Source organism: Penicillium cosmopolitanum, assembly GCF_028827165.1.
Source record: "Penicillium cosmopolitanum strain IBT 29677 chromosome Unknown utg000011l:1.0-3548175.0:1.0-3550911.0, whole genome shotgun sequence".
NCBI classification, from domain to species: domain Eukaryota; kingdom Fungi; phylum Ascomycota; class Eurotiomycetes; order Eurotiales; family Aspergillaceae; genus Penicillium; species Penicillium cosmopolitanum.
The window spans coordinates 639,615-666,010 of NW_026622681.1; the positions used below are offsets into that span (position 1 = coordinate 639,615).

The 26,396-nt window shown below is 49.5% G+C and overlaps 7 protein-coding genes across 7 annotated transcripts; 3 read left to right on the plus strand and 4 right to left on the minus strand.

Annotated features, from left to right (window-relative positions):
* Nucleotides 1–2,700: 2,700 nt before the first annotated feature.
* Nucleotides 2,701–4,443, minus strand: N7509_011710 (misato family protein; the record flags this gene model as incomplete). The annotated part of the gene is made up of 5 exons (XM_056636347.1): nt 2,701–2,962; nt 3,049–3,551; nt 3,611–4,049; nt 4,103–4,305; nt 4,372–4,443. 5 exons carry the CDS (start codon nt 4,441–4,443, stop codon nt 2,701–2,703), a joined length of 1,479 nt encoding a protein of 492 aa, XP_056482377.1.
* A 370-nt stretch (nt 4,444–4,813) lies between these two features.
* On the plus strand, nt 4,814–6,902 carry N7509_011711 (uncharacterized protein; the record flags this gene model as incomplete). The annotated part of the gene is made up of 2 exons (XM_056636348.1): nt 4,814–5,992; nt 6,066–6,902. 2 exons carry the CDS (start codon nt 4,814–4,816, stop codon nt 6,900–6,902), a joined length of 2,016 nt encoding a protein of 671 aa, XP_056482378.1.
* A 1,774-nt stretch (nt 6,903–8,676) lies between these two features.
* On the minus strand, nt 8,677–10,685 carry N7509_011712 (uncharacterized protein; the record flags this gene model as incomplete). Its single annotated transcript, XM_056636349.1, has 4 exons — nt 8,677–9,149; nt 9,202–9,579; nt 9,644–10,408; nt 10,574–10,685. 4 exons carry the CDS (start codon nt 10,683–10,685, stop codon nt 8,677–8,679), a joined length of 1,728 nt encoding a protein of 575 aa, XP_056482379.1.
* Nucleotides 10,686–13,889: 3,204 nt separating this feature from the next.
* N7509_011713 (uncharacterized protein) lies at nt 13,890–15,191 on the minus strand (the record flags this gene model as incomplete). The annotated part of the gene is made up of 3 exons (XM_056636350.1): nt 13,890–14,557; nt 14,610–15,025; nt 15,100–15,191. 3 exons carry the CDS (start codon nt 15,189–15,191, stop codon nt 13,890–13,892), a joined length of 1,176 nt encoding a protein of 391 aa, XP_056482380.1.
* A 3,228-nt stretch (nt 15,192–18,419) lies between these two features.
* On the plus strand, nt 18,420–20,055 carry N7509_011714 (uncharacterized protein; the record flags this gene model as incomplete). Its single annotated transcript, XM_056636351.1, has 3 exons — nt 18,420–18,658; nt 18,727–18,942; nt 19,155–20,055. 3 exons carry the CDS (start codon nt 18,420–18,422, stop codon nt 20,053–20,055), a joined length of 1,356 nt encoding a protein of 451 aa, XP_056482381.1.
* A 482-nt stretch (nt 20,056–20,537) lies between these two features.
* Nucleotides 20,538–23,477, plus strand: N7509_011715 (DEAD/DEAH box helicase; the record flags this gene model as incomplete). Its single annotated transcript, XM_056636352.1, has 3 exons — nt 20,538–20,803; nt 20,881–21,643; nt 21,681–23,477. The coding sequence occupies 3 exons, from the start codon at nt 20,538–20,540 to the stop codon at nt 23,475–23,477; spliced, it is 2,826 nt and encodes a 941-aa protein (XP_056482382.1).
* Nucleotides 23,478–23,686: 209 nt separating this feature from the next.
* Nucleotides 23,687–25,514, minus strand: N7509_011716 (cytochrome P450; the record flags this gene model as incomplete). The annotated part of the gene is made up of 6 exons (XM_056636353.1): nt 23,687–23,861; nt 23,940–24,103; nt 24,196–24,306; nt 24,373–24,633; nt 24,701–25,245; nt 25,310–25,514. 6 exons carry the CDS (start codon nt 25,512–25,514, stop codon nt 23,687–23,689), a joined length of 1,461 nt encoding a protein of 486 aa, XP_056482383.1.
* Between the last annotated feature and the right edge of the window lie 882 nt (nt 25,515–26,396).

The following is a 26,396-nucleotide window of genomic DNA, read 5'->3' on the forward strand; positions in this document are numbered from 1 at the left end:
AAAGAAGGCGAGGATTCGGGTTGATTTTATATCCACAGCCTCATATGGTGGGAAAGGATTCCTGCCTCGCACAGAACCCACATCCCACAGCTCATGGCGCAGGTGCAGCAGCTAGTCCATGGCAGGACCCTGGCCCCAGGGCGGGTCTGTCTCTGATGACTGACATCAGGTGCTATCCAAGATCGATAGATAATTGGAGCCGTCATCTCGATTTGTCAAATAGAGAGTCAGACAGTGGTACCCAACGGTACTAGGCTCAAAAGAGGCACCTCTCGGCTTGCATGATTCACAAAATTGGCATGCATTTGCCATCTGCGTGGGCAGAGTTTCCGTGTCTTTCATGTCAAAGCCGACTCGCGATGTACATTGAACTGGGTCTCAATGCAGGGCCAAAGTTAGTGCCAAGGCCCCGACCCGGTTGGCTCAGCGACATATAGCCGGGGTATGTCCAATGGCTGGTTCTTTCGAGATGAACCTGCCTTCTGGTTCGCTTGACGTAGAACCAGGATGCACCTCGCCAAACTCTAAGCGTTCGAAAAGGCCGACACTTGAGCGGAACCGATCGAAGTTGACCCACTGCCCCCCAATCATGCATGACGACCTTGGCAGATGCTGCGAGGCGGGAACAAAACTGATAGATAGCTCACTCGGTTGGGGCTGATGGGGGCTGGAGGTACAGGGGCCCTGGGTTGGTGGCCAAACACCCGGATGCATTGTGCAGTGAGGCTTTTTTTTCTTCTTTCCCTCTGTTTGTTTATTCTGTATGAAGTACGGAATACCCCTGCCATCTTGCTACTCTCCCCGATCGGAGAGGGTTGAAGTCGTCCCCGGCCCACTTCGTTGTCCCCTCGTTCGGATAAGAATTCTACGTCATGAGACTCTAGGGGATGTCAATTGCTGCTTAGTCGTTGGGTGCTCGGACAGCGGTCTCACTATAATAATCCAGATTTAGATATGCCGTTGTGGGTTGGTGTATATTTCTGGAGTATCCATGGAACCCCATGGCAGGTCTCATTTGTTGTTGATGGGTGAGCACTGATTGTGGGGAAACCTCACGAATGAGGAATGAGACGGCAGCTCTGCTGTCTCCAATACCAAGGTTCATACCGCTAAATTAGCGTGCTCTGGAAAACTTGTAAGGCGGAGAAAAGGGAGACTTTGGGTTGGGATCTCGGTACGCCCACCCGGAGAAAAGTGATGTCTGTGCATTAGCCGGTTGGCCCATTTGGTATTCCCCTTGTTGTTTTCTTGAGGTGTCTGCAACTGCACCTGCGCCGACTCCGTACACTTTCAGGGTCCTGGGGGTGGCTGGTCACTAGTGAGCCAAAGTACCTGGATGTACGAAGTAGTTACTCTCGGCCACGAGTTCCTGCAGTCCCAGTCACGTTTACCATCTCCCTGCCCACGACAAATATTGCATGGGGCAGAGCATGAATTTGCATAGATCGACAGAGCTAAGCAGCGATACCCGGGAGTCAATTGAGTCTGCCCTGATTGTGGCCCCTGCAAGTAACGTTACATGACAGAGACCAAGCAGGGCCTCGACTACAGGATGTACATACAGTACACAAATACGGGGTCAAGGCCATCAAGGCCATCGAGGTCATTGAGGCCAGAGAGCTGCAGGCCCAAGTGGGCCGGGTTACTGGGAGGTGGCACAGTGCGCTGGCACTAATGCTTGAGCAAGGATGTTTCCGACCGGCCCCCGCGATTGGTGCGATACCAGCCACGGGCATCTCATGATGTCACGTTAATTCCATGTTGTTGGCCATGTTGCTTTTCTCTGTTTTTTTTCCCACTTCGTACTTGGTCCCTGCTTGGCCGACGTGGTTGACATGTCTCGGACTTCGTGTCCCATGGTTGCCCTCCCAGGTCCCTCCCAGGTCCCTCTCCCAGTCACAATAAACAAAAATGCTTTTAGCTTCTTCGATGTGTTTTATTTGTTTTTGCTTTTCCGGTGGCCCATAGTATTGTTTTTGTTTTTCTTTTCGTATGCATAATCCGTATTGCCAATCGGTCTGGAGCGCCCGCAATCCCCGCACTGATAAATTGTAGTATGCAGGGAGGCTGGCACGGCCTTATGATGCCCAGACGGATCACATAGGGTTCAACGGTGAACCAACTTCCGGGTGAGATCGACAACTGCCGGAAAGAGCGGAAGTGGAGGCATTTCGAGAGGAGATTACGAGTATCGTAGCTCTTCACCCAGGGCAACGGAGAAAGCACCGTCTCACTCAGATTGTCTTGACTCTTGTGCTCTTCAAAATTTTGCGCCACACTCAAATGGTAATCACCCGTTCGCCGAGTGATAGTAATAATAGACAATGAAACACCGGTTTTGATCAATTATAGAAATGGTGGCGTCGGTGAACCACTGTCTACTCTGAAAGTGACATTCTACGAATAGCTGCGAGGCGCTGTGAGACTTCGTATCGTGACTTTGAGGGCTTTGGTCAGGCGGAGAACTTGCAGTCGACGGACGCCCTTCCAGAATCCAGAATCCAGAATTCCGTCGACAATGGCATTGGCTGGGGTAATTTCGATGTGTCCAAGAGAGGGTCCGCCCGCGCTCTAACGCAGCAGGTTCTGGGTCCATATTCGTTGCAGGAAAAGCGGTCGTCACCGGCGAAGATTTAATTTCTCTCACTTCCCCAAATAGGCAGGATGAAGTCAACAAGTTTAGGCTCGTCCTGTTCCTGTCTAGTCCTCCTCATCGTCGGATCCACTGCTCCAACCGGTCTCATAGCATTCCCGGATCTCACCCAGCCCATTAACCAGATTTTCCCGTTCATCCACCGATAACATTCGTGCAGCCGTACTTTCAATTGCCTTGACTCTGTCGGCCGTCCGGGTGGAAGCGGTCAATGCGGCTAAGACACTTACCCCGGCATTTGACGGGGATTTGGGGTACATTCCGTGCGGGAAACTGTCGAGAATGGGCAGATGGAGTGGGGTTCGGTAGCTAAGACAAATCCAATTAATCCTTTGTCCTAAAAAAAAAAAAAGAGAAAAATAAGACATCATGGATATCAGGGATGGGGGTCCTACCTTTGAAGCATCGACTCCGAATTATACAGTCGCAATTTTCGCAGACGCCCAACGTCCCCGCCGGTGGGCTCGGTGGATTGTCCGAAGTCATTCCCACGTAAGACCTGGACTTGATTGAAGATATGGTGAGACTTGCCCTTTTCTCCATCGTACGTGAAGTCAATGTCGAATTCAGTTTTCGCTTTCGGTATTTCATCGTCGTTGGCACCTGAATCTTCATTTTCAGGGTTGATGGTTGATTGGAGCTCGAAGATATTATGCCTTCCGTCGTCGCCCGCAAGCGAGGCCTCGAAATCGTGATAGGGCCGCAGTCTAGAGGGCAATGTGACTGTCTCAAGTGCAGAGCTTAACAATGCCGTGCTTTGCCACTCTGACTGCCGATCCACTTGGATCGAGCGGGGAAGCTTCTGCGGGATGTCTATGACAGGCACATACAGAGTCGACTGTGGTGAGATCGAGCAAAGTGACTTCGCTTTGTTCGTATCCCTTTTGAGTTGCCGGTGCTGTGAACTCGGTCAGAGAAAACCATTGTCGTACCTTGGAGTGAACATTTCTATCATACCCTTTGCACTTTGTTGCCCTCCTCCATGGCCCAAACCCATACACTTTTCTTGCCGTATTCATCTCTGATGCGGTCAATGTAGCGAGCAGTAAATCCACCCCAGGCGTCATCTGAAGTTGAGAAGAGTTGAATGGCGCGCATCTGATCACATTCTTCGGCGAATGGTCTTAGGTCTCTGTCCAAGAGGTCATGTTCTTTGTCAAGATCATTGAAGAGCTCTTCGCCGACATCCCAGTCTTCAAAGGGCATGATCTGTGAGTTCAACTCATATTCATTTAATTGGACGATTGAACGTGGATGATAGAATGTTCTGTTGTAATCCGACCAGTACCGTACCGTGTCTGAGGTTAGTTGAGGTGCTGAGATGCCCTGATCTAAGCTTTTTTGATAGTCACTTTGTGGGATAGGGGCCTGTTTCTGAACGACCTCTTTTCCATCCCTAGCATAGCAAGTCAATTATCCGCCTCGCGCATCGTGTGGGATTAAACATACCAGAGGCCTTGGCCCGCTACCGAGTCTTCGGTCAGCTCATACAGTGCATTATATTTGCGCAGAGTCCCAAATCCACCCTTGAGATCATAGATGACAGTCCGAGGAGTATATGTTTCTGAGCCATCGGCTCCATATCCTGGTCGAAAATGCACATCATGGTCAACAGGGGTTTCTTCACTATCGTTGTATGTGAAATATGATTCCTATGCTAATATATTAGAATATATTATGACGGAATGCAAGGAGAGGTTCAAATCAAAAGAAATCACCTGGAGATTCCAGAAATGCGTGGCCAAGTAGTTCGCCCGCTGACCGAGCTGAAGAGTGACAACCTCATGCATGACTGCTCGATCACTTGTTTATTCTTCCTGTTCAACAAGTATCAAGTGGTCAACCGAGTGCCGCTTCGATATGCCCGCACAGACAAGTCACGAGCGAACCATCCCACGAGGCTAGTCCCCTTTGGGAGCGGAAGCCCTCCACGTGATGTAGGGCCTCGTGACCTGACGCTAATCCCATTTAGGGAAGGCGCGACGGTGTCCACGGCAACGGTCACCTGACTTGTCCCAAGAGGGCAATAAACACAGTAATGTGATAATGTGATGTGGGTGCGTCACTTCAACGGTGATTTTCCTCTCAACTAACCCACCTGCGACGCCCTCATGACCCTTTGACATCCAGTGTCCTAATACCCCCTCGACTGCACCCGCGATGGACTCTCCAACGCGTCCAGTCCTCAGTCCCACCAAGGTCCTACACCCGGTATCGCCGGAACGCATGAATCAACAAACAATTCCCGCCTCGCCCTCCCTCCCCACCGATCTTCTATCCTTGCACCACAAAAATACGAGGGGTGTTTCGGAAGTCCAAGCGAAAGTGGCCTTCTTGAACAATCTTTCTCGTCAGGCCAGCCCGGCGGCTCAGGCACAGTCCGCTGCCCAAAATGCCGCCTTACAAAGGGCCATCCTCGGTCGCGAAGAGGCCGAGTCTACCCTGGAATCGGTCCAAGAAGAGTTGTCTGAAGCACAGTCTCGTGAACGTCGCATCAGCGAGAGACTTGAATCTCTTATGGAAGAATTGCACGGTGCCAAAGAGCGCCAGGCCCACGAACGCTCAATTTTCGAAAAGGAGATCCGGAAGGCTCGCAAGGAGGCATTTCGAGCGGGGTCTACTCTGGTGAGACTGCAAGAAGAACTGAAGCACGCAAAGTCTGAAGCCAAGGCGCTGAAAGATGAAGTCGCGGCGGAACGCGAGTCGAAAGATATTGCCAAGCAAGAGGCCTTTGAGCGTGCATATGCTCTCGCGGGACTTACTGAGGAGCTCGAAGTTCTCAAGGGCAAACTTCGCTCTATGGAAGCCTCCAACCATTCAAATACCCTTCAAGTTCGCGCTCACGAGATCCGTAAGGAGGATTTCGGCAGACTATCGCTCGCCGAGGGCGACCTCGCGTTCCTAACAACCCCGCGTCGACCGAAACGCGCCGCCGCCGGTTCCGTGAAATCTCCAGCACCCGAACTCGAATCCCTCGATGTCGAAGCCACCCCTCCAAAAAGACTGCGACTGTCCGAGTGCACCACCACTGCGGGGGATGATCAAGTCACCCCAGAGAACGAATCGTCGGAATCTTACAACGAGGCGATAGAGGAGTTGCAAGATGAGCTTGAGCTCGAGCGTCGTCGGAGATCTGAAGCCGAAGAGATGGTACATTTCATGAACATCGAGTGTCAGTTCGAGCGATGTTCCTGCCGGATCGCCGAAACACAGGGCCGCCGGTACATCTACGACGAGGACTACTACGAAAAGTTCCAGAAGGCGCAGTTGGAGGCAGAAGCAGCAGCCGCAGCAGAAGCAGCAGCTAAGGCAGAGACAGACGCACAGGCACAGGCACAGGTACAGGCACAGGCACAGGAGGACGCAGCTCGTCAAGTTTACGCTTTTGTGGAGGTTGCCCCTCCTGTCCCAGTCCACGCCGAGCCCATTCATAGCGATGTCCAATCCAGCTACACGCCCAGCGTTGAGCCCCCCTACTCCCACCCACCACCACATCCAACACACCCCGGTCCGCCAACAACCCGAACTCCCAACCAAGACAATCAAGACTGAACCGACCGACCCGCCTGAAAAGATGCCTATGCCCGCAGAGCCGCTGGTCACCTTCTCTCCCGAGACGGGAACCTTTACGACGTATCCGTCACCTCTGCGAGATAACGTCAAGGCTCGTCGAACCGACTCATTCGCCTCTCCTGGTATCAGGCACTCCAATGCTCATTCCAATTCCCACCGCGACTGGCGTAACTCCGCAATGTCGGCAGCCTCCTCGATTCACCAAGTCGAATCTCACACCCCAACTGCAGAGCCCGTTCCCTCGCGGATGATCCACATTGCGCCTTCTGAACCTGCTGCAGTTGAGCCCGTGCCCGCGCCGGAACCCATGGATGTAAGACCCTCCCGACGTCAGGAACGAGAGGAGTATCAGCCTCATCAGTCGATGACCAAAAGAATTCCGCTCCGTGAAGCAACCGAATCACAGGGCTCTTCTGGGCTTGTTCATGATACTCCCATCAACCGGGAGGAAGCGTTGGCTCAAATCAGGGCGAGACGCAGCCGTGCTCGCAGTAAGCAACGATCTGTTAGCGCAAACGAAGCTACTGGACGGTCTGCTGGGTCTACTGGAAGCGTTAAGTCGACTCCTGGCCGAACCGCGAAGCGTGTTCCGAATCTGCGCGCTGATTCGAGAGGTGAGAACGATGTGAATGAACGTCGGGACCTCAGTGCCCCTGTTCGCATGTTCCGACGTTAATAATCGAGTCAAGGAGACTCGCGCATATGAATTTCTGTGGCTTGATTGTTCAGCCGGTTCTTGTCTTTTCCCAAAATACCCCGGCGCTGGTGCATAATGTTTCTCTCTTCGCATTTTCTCGGTTGCAATACATTCTTTCTGATTTAGTTATGCCGTCGCTCATTTGCATTAAGCCCCCCCCACGACGATTTTGGTTTTATGATTCCAGCTATGGCGTTTGAGTGTTAGTTTACTTGGCATGCATCTCTTGGTTTATCCTTCGCTAGGATTTTGTTTTCTTTTCTTCTTTTTCCGGGATGCCTTGCACATCAATCTGACCCTCCCTATGCCATTTCCTTTGTCTGATTCTGATTGGAGCTTCTTGTACATACACACATACGCCTTTAATCCTTTTTGATGAATATTCTACCAGCCTTAGAATGTAACCGCGGGTACGGTGCTCCATAGCCCCAAGTAACCCAGTATTCCTGCCAGGTGTTTCTATTCAATTTGTACAGAATACGAACATTTCCCCTTGAACTTCCGCCTCCGGCTACTGAAAATATCTACCATTTTGGTTGTCAAGTGGCTTCCAAGAATGTCCTCGAGACCAGACATGAGGTCATGAGCTCATCGTTATTGTTTGTTATTCATTGGAGGAACAATTGAAGATTGCGTGTCGCAATCTAGAGCATCGCTGGATGCACCGCAATTTAGCTATGCATAGAACAGACAGAGGTAGGACAGTTCTAGTACAGTTTGGTAACTCCCCAAGTCCAGGTCCCTGGCTACTCAGCAGGAGTTCTTGCCATTCAGAAACTTGAATTTATTCCATCGGCCCTTGCGTTCCACGCTGTCCGCCCGAGGCCTTCACTTGCACTTCCATCGAGTCCAGAATTTGTAACTTCCTGGAAGTGACAGACTAGTCATCTCGTTTGTCTTGAGGCGACGATGTGGGAGAGGGACGTGTCACTTGTGGTCCATGCCCGAAATGTCCAGACTCCAGAATATCAGAGTACCCAACAGTTGGAGACGGCTCGGCTCGGTTTTCAAGTAAGTCTAGGCGCGCAGGACTGGCTGCCACTGAGCCTGCCAAGATGGCCAGACTTGAAGCCAAGAAAAAATGGACCAGCCGCATAATTATCGAGGCAACGGGCGAGTAGAGGATCCGTTTCGGTTTCTTCGAAATCTATTGCTCTTCAATGAAAACTTCAAGTTGAAGAGTCGTTGAAAAGGTATCCTTGATGGTCACACGGAGATGGCAATGGTTGTTGTTCCCCCCTTGCTTGGGTCAAACAAATAAAAACAGGTATAGGGGCAGGAGTTGCTTCTTATAAGGATGATGCCGATCGTTATCGTGTTCTGGCTCTGATTGGTGTAGGGCGGAGCCAGTAGCAGTATGAAACAGTTTGCTGGATCTAAGTGATTGGTTACACAGATCGCCGGGGTACATAAATAATAGTACGAGTATGTGTGATATTCCTGCAGATTTGATTTGATCACATCATGGAACTTATGTTAACTTGAACTAGTCCTCAAAAACTAATATTGGGTGTTCCTCTGCTTCGTATCTCGTACTAGACGGCGCTCCATAGCTGAAATCGACCAAGTGTTTCAGCGTCCCAAAATTTACTAGTGCTTCCTATAATGTACTAGCAATTCAGGATACTGAGTATTAGTATATAACTTGGTAGGCTAGGGAACGCCGTAGCGAGCCCCCTCCCCCTATAGCACAGTGAGATTCGATAGATGTAGTTCATCGCGATTCACATATTTTATACTGCTTCTAGTACATTTATGCAGTTTGCTTTGACGGCATTTTATCTTTCCACCAACGCGCAATTTGCCCAGTTTGCAAAAATTCAACCTCGCCCTCACGCTCCCACTCTTTCAACCAACTCAAAGTCCGTTCCAGCATACCAATGACATGAGCCATGCCACTAGTATCCGGATGCATGAGAACAGGGAATACAGGTTCCTCTTCGTTATCCCGAATCCACAAGAATCGGTCCCGCCAGAGATTCTCGATCACACGTACATCAACATAGCCTTGCGAGTTTTCAGTGTGCGGAAGGAACTGCATCGGTGTCATGTCTTCCATATAGTAATTGCAAGGTACACAGACAAGAGGGCGTCTGTCTGGCAAAGTTGGCGATTCTTTGACTGGATGCATCCATGTCGAGGCGGGCTTGGAGAAATCAATAGGTTGCAGCGCTGGACGTCGTGGTGCAAAAAATGGATGGCAGTCATGATCCGTCAGAGAAGCATCTACAGAATTCAACGGTTAGTTTGTATACAAGAAGATAGTCCAGCGACATACCGTATTCAAAGCCGAATTCCTCAAGAAGATCAAGCGTTGACTCGCGCAGCTGATAGAGTGGCGCGCGATAGCCGACTGGTTTCTTCCCGGTCAGGTTTTGAGCGATCTCTATGCATCGAACAAGCACGTCACGCTCTTGCTCCGGGGTGAGCTGATAAGCACCCTCGTGCGCGTAGCCGTGCAGGCCAACCTCACACCCCGAAGCAACAACCTGTTTTACCTCCTCGGGGAAGCTCTCGGCAGAGTGTCCGGGAATGAACCAAGTACAACGCTCGGAAAGATCCAACTTCTTCAGCATGCGAAGAAGGCGGGGAACACCGACTCGAGCGGCGAAGAACCCAGCTGAATAGTCAGCCAGATTATTGTCTGGATGGGAATCTGGAAGCGAAAGACATCGTTAGCATATTTGGATTCTGCAATCATCGACATTGAAAAAACTTACTTGTTCCGAGCCAGCCTGAAACTGCATCCAAATCAATCGAAACAGCTACGCGAATTTTATTGCGCTTTGGCTTTGGCAATGATCTGGGAATCGACGCTGCAAACTCCTTTTTGACGATAGATTTCGGAGGTTGAGTGGTACTGGCAATCGGATCTTGCTTGCCTCGCTCAACCCGAATGCATTGTCCAGAGATATGGCCGGCTGCACGCTTCGAGGCAAGGAAAGCCATAGTCCGTGCTACATCAGCTGGCTCGGGGCCTTGCTGCCCATTCACGATACCAGGAGCAACGGCATTGATGCGTCCTTCAGCATCGAGACGGAGTATTTCGTCACGAACACCGTTGAGCAAGCCATAGTGAAGGCCAGCTTTGCCCGCAGAAAGTCCCGACCCATTTTCTGTCTCTGTAACAACGATTGCGGGACTTGTAAGTTGGGTCCCCGAGGTTTGTTGGGCTTCGTGTAGAGATCGAAGGAAGTGTTTGATGACCAGGAAGGAACCCTGAACATTTGTCTGATAATTCTTCTTCCAGTCAGCTAACGACAACTCCCAGATAGGAATTTTCGCCGTCGAGTCTTCAGCAGAAGAGTTGACAATCAATATGTTTGCTGGTCCAAATCTTTCTTCGGCATCCGAGAATCCAGACTTGACGGATTCCTCGTTGATAACATCTCCATTCAAGAGGTGGAGCCTCGAGAATCTTTCTGCATCGATTCCGGAAAGCTGGAGTGGCTGGCTATCGTAGGCTGTGACAAGACATCCATGATCTAAGAGTGGGTGTTAGGCCTTTCTGTTAAATGAAAAGAAACTGAAATAGTATATTCCACAGCAACAGTATACTACAATACGATAAAAAGTCCGAGTATAGTAGAGACTAGGAAATCCTGGGGCGATATACAATTGCTAAAGTCAAGCCAGAATAGGGCACCCACCTAAGAATTCCCTCACAGCTTCGCCTCCAATGGCACCACTGGCTCCAGTGATGAAGACATGGCACCTTTCCAGCCCCAAAAAGGAGCGACGAGATAGCGACTCAGAAGACATGAGATCGATGATTTGTCGGCAAGACACCGGTGTGTATCAAGTTTACTCCGTACGGAGTACAATATGTCAAATGTTCAGCCTTAGCCTAGTAATTACCCCTCCAGGTTGGCGAAGCGAACGCCGATCTTTTGCAGGACGAATCCTCCTGCCACTTGAAGAAGGATCTGCACTCAAAAAGCCGTTCACCACGTGGCGATAGCCCGAGTCAGGCAAGGCTGATGTACAATGTGATTAGCGAAGGATTTGCCTGCAATGTGCCGAATTTCTGGACCGAGGCGGAGTGTTCTCCTGCGATGCAGTAACTAGAGAAAGCAATGTAGTAGTTCCGGTGTCTCCGTGAACTTCCGTTATCCCCACCGCCTTCTATCGAGAAAATAAAGAGCCATAGAGCAAATTTCCGACTGTATCTGTATTGCAATGGAAAGCGCCTTCCGGGCATAGAGGGTTAAACTTCGAAAATCCTGGATATTTACTCCATAGTGGGTTCGGCGTTCTCAAATTGCCTTTCGGGGACCGGGCTCCAGTGGGCTTTGGACACATCTTCAGCGATTCCGTCGTCCGTGCGCCTGCTGTCCAGCCTTCGGCATTATGGCCGATTGTCATGAATAGCAATCAAGCTTCAATAGTTCTCGGGGTTCAAACCTGTTGAGAATGGAAAGAAAGAAAAGTTCTCTTGGGAATTGTGGGATTAAGTTTCCATTGATTGACCAAGAGAAATGGCTTGCCAGGTGCTATCACTCAACGAAATGTATTTTCAACAGAAGTTACTTGGAAGCACCTGCTCGGACGGAAAGAAAGGTGCGATATCCATAAAAATAATTATTAGAACTTTCCTGCGCTGTACAAGAGGATCGGATTCTCACAAATTCGATTGGTTGCCAGTGGTTAGAGTAGTGAACGGCGCGAGGGAAGTTCAAGTTATAATAATCGCATATACTACTAGTACGTCGTTGAATTATCGTATGTAACTACATACACTTTCCTCCATCTCTAGATAGACTTCTAAAATAGGAAAGAACTCAACTTGGTCTGGATTTCATATGTAGTCTGAAAGTTTGTTCCTGGCCCCCAACCGCCAGCAATACATAATTATCGTATGTAAGGTTCAAGCTGGGGGAGCAAAAATCGTACTCGGAAGAACATTCCGTAGCCACCATCATACCCCGAGCACGGACCTGCATTAGGGTGGACTGTGTGCGAACGAATCAACGCACAGGCAGCTCTACAATCGATGCTACAATGTACGGAGTAAGAAAGAAAAAAAATGGCCTTGCGCTATTTTCTCCGATCTGGTCCAGACCAAAGTAACCCAATTGGGTATGGAGTGAACCTTGAACAAATAAAATAAATATACGGAGTACATATGTATATGCCCACTCGCGCTCATTGCTGGTTCGAGCTTGATTAACTGAAATGAATTAATTTAATCTACCAGGGGTTCCAACTTCCTGTTGTTCTTCTATTGATGCATGCTTGGTACCTCGTTGATTATCTCAATATCAAGCACTCTCCACATAGATGATTCGTGATTCCCGACAGCGACATCGGAAGAGGGAAATGTCGGATAAATCCGAGATATTGATTGTGACTGTCTTGAGAAAATTAGCCCCGATGTTTCCGTATCTAGATTGTTTACCTATTTTTTGTCTGACGAGTATCGTATGGTGCCTTGGAAAGGGATAGGTTACAAGTCGCTTAGGCCCGACGGACCGCGCAGTAGACGCCGTGGGTCTTCAAAACTCTGTTGCAATTTAGTGCGATGGCCGATTACGTGGCTTGGCTAGACATTGTTCTTTTTCTGGAAGAGCTGATGTGAAACATCGTTGCATTTCTAGCAACATACCTCGCCCACGTCGACAAAAAAATCAAAAAGGGGCCAAAAAATTTGAAGATGGAGAGGGATTTCCAAACGCATCACAGGGGCTCTATGAAATAGTGGGGATTGGTATGATATGGCCATCAGGTTTCGGCCGATGACGATTGAGATTTGATAATTTCTCCAGACCGCTTATCATCTCCCCGGACGATCCCTCCATTTGATTGATTTTTTTTCGTTTCTTGGAAAGTGGAAGCGGCCCCAAGATGCACACCCGGAAAATCAATGTCCACAGCTCTCCTTGAAAAACCAAGGTATGGGATGGAGAAATCAAGCGATCCATGGACGGGGGGGGGATGCCATTGTACCACTCAGAGCTGAACTAAGCCAGTGTCTAGGAAGGTGGCGCTCGTCGGATGGCGTGGGAACCACCAAAAGGTACAAAGTGGAGTCATGTCGTTCGACCGAGGCTCGTTGACAGGCTGAACCGGTCATTGCTCCCGAATGGATATAATTTAAAGAACCAGAGGAATATTAGCCCGGGGGGAAAATGGCGGAGTTGCCGGCTAACCGGATATAGGACTGCGTCCGACATCAAAGATGATGTCGCGTGCTTCGATTCTTATTTTTGGGATTCCTTCGAGAACTCATGCAAGAGAAGATTTCGGGGTTGGCGCGAACGTTAAGAGTCGGAAATTCCGGCGAAGATCGCGGCACTTGCACGGGAACTCTTTTGTCGCCAATCACGTTGCAGATGTGGGAATTGTTCACAGCGTGTCTCCTGAACCATCGTAGCACCCGTGCTTCCCAGCCTCTCTGAGAGGCTGGGTGCTAGAGTATAGTGGAACCAAACCATGTTTAGAGAAGATCAACAGTCGTTGACGCAAGACTCAAGGATCGGGAGATCGGCGGGTCGGATGGACTCTATCCAATCGGTGTGCAGTTTGACTTGAACCGGTTATGCTGAGGCGAATAAGATCCATGGGACAATTGGCGAGAGGTAGATCTTTAGAATGCTCTTTTCACATTGCGGTGTAAACCTTGGAATTAGCACTATGTAGTAGTAGATGCATAAATTGATGAAGATGATGGGTATATTGATCTATACTGCACTAAATATGTAGGAGATTCCGGCAGACCCCCCAATTCGATACAATCCAACCCCCCCCCCCCTCTGTCCAGCTTACTGAAAAACACCCGGACAAATTAGAAGAAATATGTACAGAAAAAGGTCCAAAAATTAGGGTATCGGGCGCACACGTGCGTATAATTCGTAAATTGGGATGCGTTTCTTTTGGCTTTTAGATCCGTGAGATCGGCGTAGATGATACATTGTATGTCGCGAAATGATAGAAAAATGAAGTATGTCATGTAACTTCGAATTCGGATCAGACCTCTTCGTGGCCTTGGGTGACATGTGCAGTGCTGGACTGATATTGTGGCGGTCGCGAGTCATGCTGCACAGTGACGGTGATGTCTTGCCGGATGCGCAAGGCTCGTGCGGAGCCGTCATCGCTGCTCATATCTCGCTCGTCGGATCCCCCAAGACTGATATCGGAGACTGCGGGTCCGCTTTTCTGCGGTGTGGCAACAGTACTGCGATTGGGAAAGTTTTGCATGTCGAAGTCGCCCGAGCGCAATTGACTTGGAGGTCCGTATGGTCGGGATCCCTTGCTCGTCCAGGGTCCAGACTTGTATCGGTCGGTGCCCCTCTTCGACCCTCCAGTCCAACTCTTGAGCGCGGGGAATACGTCCCTCAAAAGCGACCAGATCAAGGGTAGGTTGGTGACTAAAATGCCAACGGTGGCTTCGCGGAAATACCAATTCATGTAGACGTAAGAGATGAGCGACGGAACCAGGCAATAGACCTTGTTCAGGACGGCGGCAACAATGACGAAGATGCCCATTCCGAAAAGTAATATCAGGATGAGCTTCTGCTTCATTGGTACACGAACTTGTACTAGTAGGGGGATGGCGACAAGAAGCATGAAAACATCCGCAGAGATAGAAATGCATCCTTGGACGATCTCATAGTACTGGTACGAAGAGCATTGATCTGGAACTTGTTAATGGAGGAGGACATGGGTATTGGAAAGACGCTTTCTTACAGTTGTCTGTTGGAACAGCCCAGTATTCGGTGATTGGGCGGCAGATGAGGAAGAGAGACAGTTCGGTGGCGACGAAGCCGAGAGCAACGTATACGGCGATGTAGTTGATCCATTTGCGCTGGCGCAAACCCTCCGTGATACGAGCATAGATCACCAGCATACAAGCTTTCATGCTCCATACTGCAAGAACGAAAGCGTGCTCCGACACAAAGACCCATTTGCTTCCCTTCTCTCGTTCAGCCGAAATTGCAGGAGTCAGGTTGGCCTTATCCTCGGCGGTCATAAGATTTGACCCTCCACCAGAGGCGACTTGGTTGAGTGCAACACAGAGAAGTGTATACCAAAGGACGGCGGAGAGCATGAGATAATCATCGGCCTGAAGGTTGCGAATACCTAATCGGCGGATACGGGCAGTGCTAATCAAAAGCGAGTTAGTTTCAACACATCCAAGTCTTGCGATGTCGTTTAGCAATGAGATATTTCAACTTACAATCGTAGAACGGCACCTAGGACACCGACGGCGTATAATGCCCATGTTTCCCGGGCAAAGCGGACGCCAAAGTCACCTCCTAACCCAGACATGGTATTAGAGTGTAGCCTTGAGGACAGTTAGATTATCGACCGGCCGGAGGAGAGGAGGGGGGGGGTTCAAAAGAAAGTGCAGCACCCACATCTTATTATAAGATAAGTCGGAAAAATTGGGTCAATCTAACGCATGAGTATAGAGTTTGCGGGAACGCTTCCACTGCCGAGGAAGATCACTTTGCCAGGGGAGTGGGTGATGAGAGAGTTCGCCGGGCGTGATGTGTACACGATTATTGGGGAGATGCATGACCGAAGTCTGTGGGCGTACGGAGTAGAGGACATGGCTTATCAGAGGCGAACAGATCGAGACGAGCCTCCGATAGGTCGCCGCATTTGGTAACTGAGGATCTTCCTCTGACAGCACTGGACCAACCATTGAGCCTGGTGGGGGAAGCAATCGAGGTTCCCAGTTCCATGGCTAGACTGGAAGGGAAACCTTGGATTGAATTTCGCGGGAAATGAATGTGATTGCTGCAGATGGTCGAACATGATTTGTGCCTGGGATTTGTTGCCGATATACTCCACTCATTTCAGCTGCTTTAGCAAAGATTGGCTACAGACCTTCCGCATTTAGGAGGCCACCCTTGGGCTATGCTCTGTCCTCAAGGTTCAACTTCGGGGGAGAGCACAGTAATACAAGTGCAAAGAGAGTTTAATTGGGTCTATAGGACTTGGCGATAGCGGAATCTGACCGCAGATATATTAAAGTCAAACGGAATACCTAGAAAAGGTAGGTCCTAAGGATATGTGATACTATAAGCGTGAGACCAGACGATACTCCGTAGTATAACATTTGGCGAACCAGAGAGCCTACGACAAAGCCGAGTTCAAACCTGCCTTCCTAGGCGGGGCAAGTCTCAATGGGTGGCTGCGGAGGCGAGTCCATAAGTGGGCAAGTCGATCGCGTGAAATTTAGGTGTTGGAGTAATCTTGGCCAGTGGAATTGACCTAATACAACAGACTTCCGGCGAGCGTCCGTATACTTTACTCGATGCGGGCGTACGGCCTTGGGGTCGAGATGTCCACAACTCTATTAAACTTCAGTCTGCGGGGCCGCTAATAGAGTGGAGCACTTGCCTTGGTTAGCGAGCCCTTGCAGTTGAGGTATTTTGATGGTGGAGCCGGGGAGATCACTACTCCGTACGGGGCTTGTAGGTGGGATGTGGGGGGGTCTCAGCGTGGCGAATAGATCCTTTGCCCTGAACCAAATGCAAGATCAGGTAATTCGTACATGCCGTCTTTGCCTATCAACCTTTTTTCCCAGTTCAGAGCGCGAACTTGGGGGGAGGGAGAACGAGAGGAAGTTGTTTTTAATGCCGATCGGATCGGGTATAGACTAGGAACCAGGAGATCTCGCAGTTCGTCTTGCCAGCCCCGATGTCGCAACGCTAGCGGAGCGGACGAATCAATGGCTAGTTCCAGAATCTACGCTGGAATCGAGCAGGCTGTGTGCCTGGACAAGAAAGATCGTTTGGCTTTAGAGCACTCTCAATGGTTGGTCGCATGGTTACAGTTACAGATACATACTCCATAGTGATTTGTGTATTCCAGTAACATCCACATATGCAGGAAAGACTAATCATCGCTGAGCCTTGGCGGCCATTCTAGATCCAGAGCTCAAACGCCACTTTGATCCTACCAAATCTAAAACTAATCTAGGCCACCTCCATACGAAGAGCAGAGTGTTGTGGTATCTAGTGTAGCCATCTTAGAGTGGGCACAACATCCACTCTAGTTCTCCGTAGCTACGACGCACAGATTTGAGACAAGCCCACGGTTCTCACGGTTCTCGGGGGAAGCCTTGTTAGGCGTAGATCGGTGGGCCAGATGGGGTGGTTTCTCGCAAGCTGGATCGCTCTTCGTTCATAATACAACATGCGACCGACATGAAAAAGCCTCCAGCAGGCCGAGACTTCGACTAGTGTATGTAGTAGATTTTGTTTCGCACGGGCATTGGCATGGCCACTTCATATGGAACTCGTGAGATCTCGATCTCATCTAACAATAGAATTGTCGACCTACTAGTGGCTAGAGCCTTATGATGTGGCCCCCCCTATGCTACAAGCTAAATTTCAAGACATCATTCCTAAAGGGACAAAGTGCGACGACAAAGCATATCCAGGCCACAGGGCTCATCTTGTCTCACTTTGATGGCCCCCAAAGTACTTCATAAGGGAATCGGTGTCGACGTTGAGTGTCTAGTGAACTTTGGTTAACACCATGTGGATGGGAACTAGTTTCCACTTGTGGCCAATTTTTTGTCTCTTTCTAGAAGAACATACGCCTCGGAAAGAAGACGGAATCTACGTCACCTACGTAGACCAAAAACTAGGGCAGACAAAATTCTATTCCACATGGTTGTCGCATATTTATGCATGACATGCGCAAGTGTCTGACTAGTAGTAGTAGTACTGCGACGAATGTAGAATCCTCCAGGTACTGTAGTGTAAATGGGGATCCCCTCATCTCTCCCCCCCTATCCACTGATCCGGCACATCCTCCACAGAACTGGGGAGGCTTTGCCTCCAGATCATGGAGCATCAAACAGGAATAGGAAACCGGTACGTTCATAGGGCCAGGGATAAACTGAAGGTACATGGAATGATGTGCCAAGGAACCATATGAGTGGCCTGAACCGAGCAGGAAAATTCTTTCTGCTGAAGCTCCCCTTCTAGGTAAGGTGCGTACTGGCTCTCCGCGTCGATGGCTGAGTTTCGTTGGAGTTTGGCTCAACTCGCCTCTTGGAGGCATCCAATGAGCCCAGTTCATTGCCCTTGCCGTGACCCACATAATGCCGGTGGTCACTCCATTTGGTGCCCCGCGGTAGCCCATTGGATGGAGATTGGGGTTTCAGTCATTTAGAGTGGCTAGGAAGAGTGGAGTACAGGAATGCATTCACGGTTGAGCAGACCGATGTGCCCGATACCCCCTTCGTGGGAGTTGTACAGTTCTCCACCACCGCAAAATAATATAGCCTTGAGCTGCTGCTCCTTTTCTTCTCAACTTCACTTCGGTTCCTTCATTCTTTCGGCCCGGGTGAAGAACGAAAGTCATTCTCCCCCTTTCTCTCCAACCTGTCCACGCCCGCAGTTGTGAGATTCGGAACGCAAGCCCCCTTGGCCCGTTTCGATCCGTTCGGATCATCCGATTATTTACGGTATATACCGGTTTCTCTTCTAAGCTCTCCCCTAATCGACTCGGGAAGCCGAGCCACGTGAATTCGCCATGTCGATTGAATACGATGAGAAGACCAAGGCCTCCGCCGAGCTGGCCGCTGAGGATAGTAACAGCAACCAGGGTGAAATGGTCAACGCCTCTGGTCACAAACAGGAACTCGAGCGCAACTTCAGCTTGCTGAGCATCTGTGCCGTCGCCGTGACTACAGGTAACACATGGATTGCCCAAGGTGGTAGTGTGGTCACTGCATTGGGTAACGGTGGACTGGCTGGAACTATCTATGAATTGTATGCCCCCTCGCCACCCAACACAGGATGACGCTCGAAGGCCATGTCTCGGCTAACCCGGTCCACAGTATTGCTGTATCTATGTGCTACTGGCTTGTCGCTGCCTCTATCGCTGAGTTGGCCTCTGGTATGCCCTCGTCGAGTGGTGTCTACCATTGGGCAACTATTACCGCTGGTCGATATGGTCGCGTCTGCGGTTTCTTCGCCGGGTGGTGGAATTGCCTGGCCTGGATTCTGGGTGCTGCCTCGATGTCCTTCATCATGGGCCAACAGGTCGTCTCTATGTATGCGCTCATGCACCCCGGCTTCGAACCCGTACCTGGAACATCTTCGTCGCTATGTTGCTTTGCTCCTGGATCTGCTGCTGCATCGTGCTATTCATGAACCGCTTCTTGCCCATGATTGGCAACTTGGGAATGTTCTTCATTTTGTCTGGTGTCTTCATCACAATCATCGTCTGTGCTGTGATGCCTTATGTCAATGGCAATCCTTACAGATCGAACTTTGACGTATGGGGCGATTTTGACAACAAAACTGGTTATACCCAGCCAGGCTTTGTTTTCGTCCTGGGCATGCTCAATGGCGCCTATAGTGTCGGTACCCCCGATTGCTCGACTCATTTGGCTGAAGAGATCCCCAAGCCTAGCCGCAATATCCCCAAGGCCGTGCTCGCTCAAATGGGTGTTGGCTTCATCACCGGTGTCTGCTACATGGTGGCCATCTTCTACTCCATCCAGAATCGCGATGATGTGGCGAATTCTAAGCTGTTCCCTCTCGCGGAGATTTATCGCCAAGCTACTGGCACCGGCAGTGGTGCCGTTGGCCTTCTGGTCATCGCCTTCATTCCTACCATGATCACTGCCGCCGGTTGCTACATCACTGCCGGTCGCACCTTGTGGACTATCTCTCGTGATCGCGCCACTCCCTTCCCCAACTGGATTGGCCACATCAGCACCAAATTCCAGAACCCCTTCAACGCCACCCTCGTCTGCGGCTGCACTGTCACGATTCTGGCTTGTATTTATATGGGATCCCAGACCGCTTTCCAGGCTTTCGTCGGATGCTTCGCTCAGCTGTCCAGTCTATCGTACTTCATGGCGATCTTTCCCCATATCCTGAGCCGCCGTTCTTCTTTTGTCCCCGGCTATTTCTTCATGAACAACAAAATTGGATTTGTCGTGAACACTCTCGCTTGCATCTACATTATTGCTTTCGTCATCATCTTCTGCTTCCCCTTTACAGCCGAGTTTACGGCCCAGGACATGAACTACGCCAGTCTGATGACCGGTGGCCTGTCCATCTTTGTTGCCATTTGGTGGTTCATCCGCCAGGGCTCATACGAGGGACCGAAAAACATCCCTATCACCGACAAGCACGTGCTTGAAGATGCCAAATAAGCCTCTTGTATCGCAGATTGTCGTGTTCTACGGAAGACCAATGAAGGGCTTTCTGATCGCATATACCACTTTGTTTCGCTTCAACTTCAAAACTTTGCATTTCTCATGATCTCGCATTATTTTAATGCATCTACTTTATGTGACTGATGTGATATTTTCTTTCTGTGTATCGTCTTAATCGTGTTGGATATGCTGGTATTGTATATAGTACCTCCGACAACACACCCCATAAATAATACCTTTTTGCTAGACGACATGCTTGGAACTGATAAGCTAAAAAATGATAAATCTGATAAAATTATACTTTCCATTTCCAAGGTTCCTTTCCAAAAATAACCACTGTAAGGCTGAGTTTCCCAAATTCCAAGGTTTGGTCGATGTGTTGCTCGTTTTGCACATATTGACCACCGTCACGTGACTGCGTGTCTCCTAAGTCGCGTCTTTCCACGGACCGCGCAGCTTGTTAACCTTCTACAGACGCCATGGTTTTCAAGCCCTTTAAACCTCCTTTGATCAGGAAACCAGACCAATCCACTGAAAAGGGAGACGAGCAGGAACACCCCACCAAGAAGCCTCGCCTTGAGAAGGAAGACCCGGTAGTCGACTCCGAAACGCGACCTGCAGCTCTCGCGAGCCGAAAGCCTCTGCTACAAGTCCAAAATGTCGGCAAGGATCCAACGGTGAAAGCCGCACCCGGAACTGTCTCCAAGGAAGATGCATCGTTTGAGAAATTCTTCAATGCGCTCTGGTTAGTCGATTCAGCCTGTGGCTCATCCCTCGTGCAATCTCCGATTCGGAACACCAACTGACAGGTCTTCGGCATAGGAGAAAACCGAGCACGAAGAAGAACAAAACATGGGATGGAGATGGAATACTCGCATCCCGCCAAGGTTTCGTCTACCTACGCGACATTGGAGGCAAGGAAATGGGACGCGCCATGTACGAATCGAGCCTCGAGCCAGGGACCATGCTGTATATTGGGGGGAAGGAAGTCGAACTTGACTCCGAGATACCCCGCGCACAATTCCTGTCTTCGAGAAAATTTGTTCTAGATTCGAAACCCGCTCCGTCGCCACCTGTACCTTCCAAGAAAACACCACTGCCCACATCGAGGAGGGCTGAAGGGCGCATCTCCTCACTCGCCATAGCTACAGGCGCATTGAAGAGGACTTCTTCAGCGTTGGAAACCGGAACTGCGATCAAAAAGTCCGGACTGGGCGCATATAAAAAGCCGTTTCTGGAGGACACGGTAATTCCGATCAGCGCAGACAAAATAGTCCCACGGCATGACCCCAAGGCGGTTGGGGCGTTGGTCATGCCTCGTCCAAGCTCGGTCCCGAAAGGAAAACAAATCGTGGATGTTGTTGTGGATCCTCTATTGACAAAGAACCTGCGACAACACCAGCGGGAGGGTGTTCGATTTCTCTATGAGTGTGTAATGGGGATGCGGGACTTTAATGGAGAGGGAGCGATTCTTGCGGACGATATGGGCCTGGGAAAAACCCTCCAGACCATCACTTTGCTATGGACATTGCTAAAGCAGAATCCAATTTACGGAGACGCCCCGGTCATTCAAAAGGCCTTGATTGTTTGCCCGGTGACCCTTATCACGAATTGGAGAAAAGGAGATCCGCAAGTGGCTTGGAAATGAGCGGATTGGGGTTTTTATTATGGATGACAACCGGAAACGATTGACTGATTTTACCAAAGGCAAAGCCTACAGCATCATGATTGTAGGATACGAGAAACTCCGAACGGTGCAAGAGGGCCTGGCCAAAGGATCTGGCGTCGATATCATCATTGCAGATGAGGGCCATCGCCTGAAAACATTACAGAACAAAAGTGGACAAGCTATCCAATCCCTCAACGCCGCGAAGAGGGTCATTCTCTCTGGAACCCCTATCCAAAATGACTTGCGGGAGTTTTTCGCAGCAGTCGATCTTGTCAACCCCGGCGTCCTCGGAACTTTCAAATCGTTTATTCGAGAGTTTGAAACGCCAATTGTTCGAAGCAGACAACCGGAAGCAACACGCAAGGACATTGAGAAGGGCGAGTCCAGAGGTGAAGAACTCAGGGAGCTCACCTCGAGGTTTATTCTTCGCAGAACTGCCGACGTCCTGGCAAAGTATCTACCGCCAAAATCCGAATACGTTCTCTTCTGCAATCCAACTCGTGCACAGGCCAACATCTACCAAGCTGTTCTCGCGTCACCCATTTTCCAGACTGCCATGGGCAACGCTGAAAGTGCTCTACAACTGATCACAATTCTGAAGAAACTCTGCAATAGCCCATCCCTCCTGTCCGCAAAGAACAGTGACAAGAAGCCCAGCGAAACCATTACCGCCCTTTTGGAGTCGTTGCCGCCCAACCTCATGCGCCATTTTTCTCCATCGGCAAGCGCCAAAGTCCGGGTAATGGATCAAATTCTGGATAGCATGAGTACGAAAACCTCAGAGAAAATCGTCCTGGTCTCTAACTATACCTCCACTCTAAATCTGTTGGCGACACTTCTCACATCTCTTGGTCTACCTTTTCTCCGATTAGACGGGAGTACCCCTGCTCAGAAACGACAGCCACTCGTCGACGACTTCAACCGTTTGCCTGCTGAATCGTGTTTCGCTTTCCTACTATCCGCAAAAGCAGGTGGCACGGGCCTCAACCTCATCGGTGCCAGCCGACTGATTCTTTTCGACGTGGATTGGAACCCTGCGACAGACATCCAAGCCATGGCTCGTATTCATCGCGATGGACAAAAGAATCATTGTCGCATCTATCGCGTGATTCTCAAGGGTAGCTTGGAGGAAAAGATATGGCAGCGCCAGGTTACCAAACTCGGACTGGCCGACAGTGTCATGGAGAACAAGGACAGTGTTTCCCAATTCTCCACCGCCGAATTGCGAGATCTCTTTCGTCTGGACGAGGAAAGTCTCTGTCAAACACACGATCTACTGGGATGTGAGTGTGGTGGAAAGGGAATTGCATCGTTACCATCATCTGGAGTGGCTACCCCGACCGAGCGAAGGGTGGACGAAGATTCGGAGCTTTCAGAGCTAAGCGATGTCGACTCCGATTATGAACTGCCTGAATTAGATATTCCTGCCCTGATGAAAGCTTCAGAGGTTGACATGGAGAAGCAAGAGCGCTCCATCCGCGAAGCATCGCGCCGCAAATCGACGAAGAAAGAGAAAGGCAAGGTGAAGGATCAAAAGGAGAAGATGCACCAGTCTCTCGCTCAGTATATGCATATCAATCCTGCTTTACTCGCATCAGGCGCCGATGAGGATGAAGATATTGCTGCTGCTGTCGATGATGATGTGCTTGTTTCCTTACTCAAAGACGAGTGCAACCGAATAGGGTATATCTTCAAGAAGACCAGTGGAGCGGAAGTGGAAACACGCAGCCCACCACCCGACAAGAAATAAGGAGACGCATTTTGACGATCGACTTGGTGGAGAATATAAAGTTGAAGCACCATTCCTATATCCGATCTATTCATTTACAGAGCAGAGTTAAGTCGCCCTGTTCTCAAGACTCATCATTTCATTGGCATTTTAGACGATTCATCAATTTTTGCCTACTCAAAACATAATCCATCTCAAATCCAATCATACCCGACTGAGGCAGCCCAATGTCACATCTTGGCTAAATCAGAGACTGTCACATACACCTGAGTCTGACCGCGCCTCGTAATTGCAAAAACTCTTTCTCCAACAATCTTCAAATCCTCCATCGACGTATCGTGCAATTCGAAATCGAAGCGACGTGCAAGCCCAGCAATAGCCTTGTAAATCTCCGCATACGCCAATCTAGAAATAAAGTCAATACATTTCCCCCACAAAGGCGTCAAAAAGCAGAGACTATGTAGAGGAGATCAAGTAACTCACGTAATACCCAGGCAACCTCTACTTCCTTTAGTGAAATTGACAATATACCGTTTCAGGTCCTCACTCTGACTACCCTGAAGCCACCTCTCGGGATCGAATTTGTCCGGATTGGGGAAGAGAGTTGGATCGCGATGAATGAAGTAGGTGATAGCAGACATTGGGGTCTAGCATAACGAGTAGGTTTATTAGTTTCAAGTTTCAAACAGCGCTAAGCCCTTGCTTTTCGGGTCAGATCAGATCAGATCAGATCACATACACCGGGAGGAATCACATGTTCCCCATATCTCAAGCTTTCAGTCGGTGCAACCCGAGGCATGCGAGTGATAGGGCCGTAGGCTAAACGAAGAGTTTCGTAAATAACCGCCGTCTATATTAAGTCACAAGTTAGCTTTGGATCACAGGTAGGAAGCTTGGGACGATCCTAGACACGGACTAGATAAGGCAACTTTTCCAATTCCAAAAGGCTTGCATTGCTAGTCGGTATCGGTAGCACTTGTTTTAACTCGGTGCGTAATCGTTGCAGAATCTCCTGATTCCTCGAAAGATAGAAGATTGATATAGTCAGTGTGTGAGCCACTGTTTCTGTCCCCGCCCCCAGGACAACCAGTCCTTCCTCCTGAAGACGATCAAGTGTCCGCTCCGAGGCTGGGACAGCAGGATCAACCAAATTATCAAACATGTTTCGTTTCTCATTCTTTTCCGTTTGGGCCGATGAGCGTCTCAGGAGGAACCTTAAAGGACGATACTGCCTGGTCATATACAGCCTCCATAGCCTCGAAGATAGTCGCTTTTCCAGGCTGCATACGGCGGAGTAGGTGAACTGGTATCCTACGGAGGAGTCGGATAAGCCACGGTGCAAATTGACCGACGTGCAGAGTATTTGCCGTCTCCAGAAGAGCGCCGCGAGTATCACTCCTGAAGTGTTCGTCTTCCAGAAATCCCCAACTTTTCCCATAGCAATATTCAGTGATGATATCAGAGGTAAACGCGTTCAGGGCGTTGTCTAAACGGACGACTGTCTTGCTGCCGTGGAGCTGGCCTAAGCGATCTCCAAGCTTTTGTAGGTATTGGTCAATGATTGGAGTCATGTTGAGAATTGAGCGCCGAGAGAAGAATTCACTCAGAATGGCTCGGCGGATACGGTGATGGTCGTGCGGTGCAGTTGCTATCATAGAACCTTCGACTCCGGTGGCTTTAGTGACTCTCACGTCCTTATCCCGTCGTCGGCTACTGGGTGCGTAAATTTCGTCGTAGAAGAGAGGATCGATGATGTGCACTTCATTAGGGCTGATTCGAACAATTGGACCTGTTGTGGTAAATACTAGTACTAGTAGTACATTCAAGTATACTTCAAGTTATTGAAGACATACCATATTTCTGGTGCATTTTTTCAATTTCGAATATATATCTCCCATCTAGCACGCAATTGTAATAGAATTCAACACCATGGGTAATCGCCACCAGCCTAGGACCAGGAATTTTTCGCAGAGGGTGGAAGAAAAGACGGTAGATACTTCGCAGGACGAGGTATGCCCCCAGTCCAAGCAAAGCCAACCATGCCCGTTCGAGCAGCATTTTCGTATACAAAATAGACGATTATACCAACTGAAGAATTTTTGGATATCCCAGAGGCATCCGAGTCATAAAAGTACATTTTTTCAAAGCATGCTGACAACCGGGATACGTCTTAAATAAGGCTAAATTAGGAACCGGAACCCTGTCTTCCTAGAATAGAAGATGAGGGGGTCTTGTGGGACGCAGATTCGCGACGTGATGATGTCCTCCTATCATAAATCCACGATTACCATTTATAGGAGTAGTCCTGCAAGAGCTGGGATGGAGGTCAAGAATCAGGCATGTGTACTCTTGCTTCCACCAATGAGATTGATCTTAGTATGTACTAGAGGGGTAGTGGCGGGAAGAATCTAGCCCGTCTTGCATTAGTCGAGCTTGGTGACACGGCTAATCTTGAACTTGGTTAAGCGATAGGTCGATGTCAGCTGAATGTTGGAATGTTTGCTTGTTTGAGGGTGCAATCTGCCAAGGTGTTAGACCGGGTGTGGCCTTGTGGCCGTCTGGGGATCGGGGAACCGTACAAGAAATAGACTAGAAGAAATTCATGGGAAAGCATTGGGCGCCACCGTTTTTAGCAGTGGCGACGAATATCTTGCAGCAGCAGTCGGGAGACATAATCCAATTCTCAGGTTACCCTACGAGGAAGAACGAAAAGAATTAGAGATTGCAGAATCCACAAGCCGAATCAATTGGCATGAAATCTAAATGTACAAAAGAAAATAGTCGAGAGACGACAGGGAGATATCTAAGATACTAATGTAATAAAAAAATGAAACAATGAAAATAGGGGGATGAAAATAGACAAATAAGTCATGCACAAGAAAAATACCTCCCATCCCATTCACCATGCACCAAAAGCCAATGCGGATATCACAAGTCCAG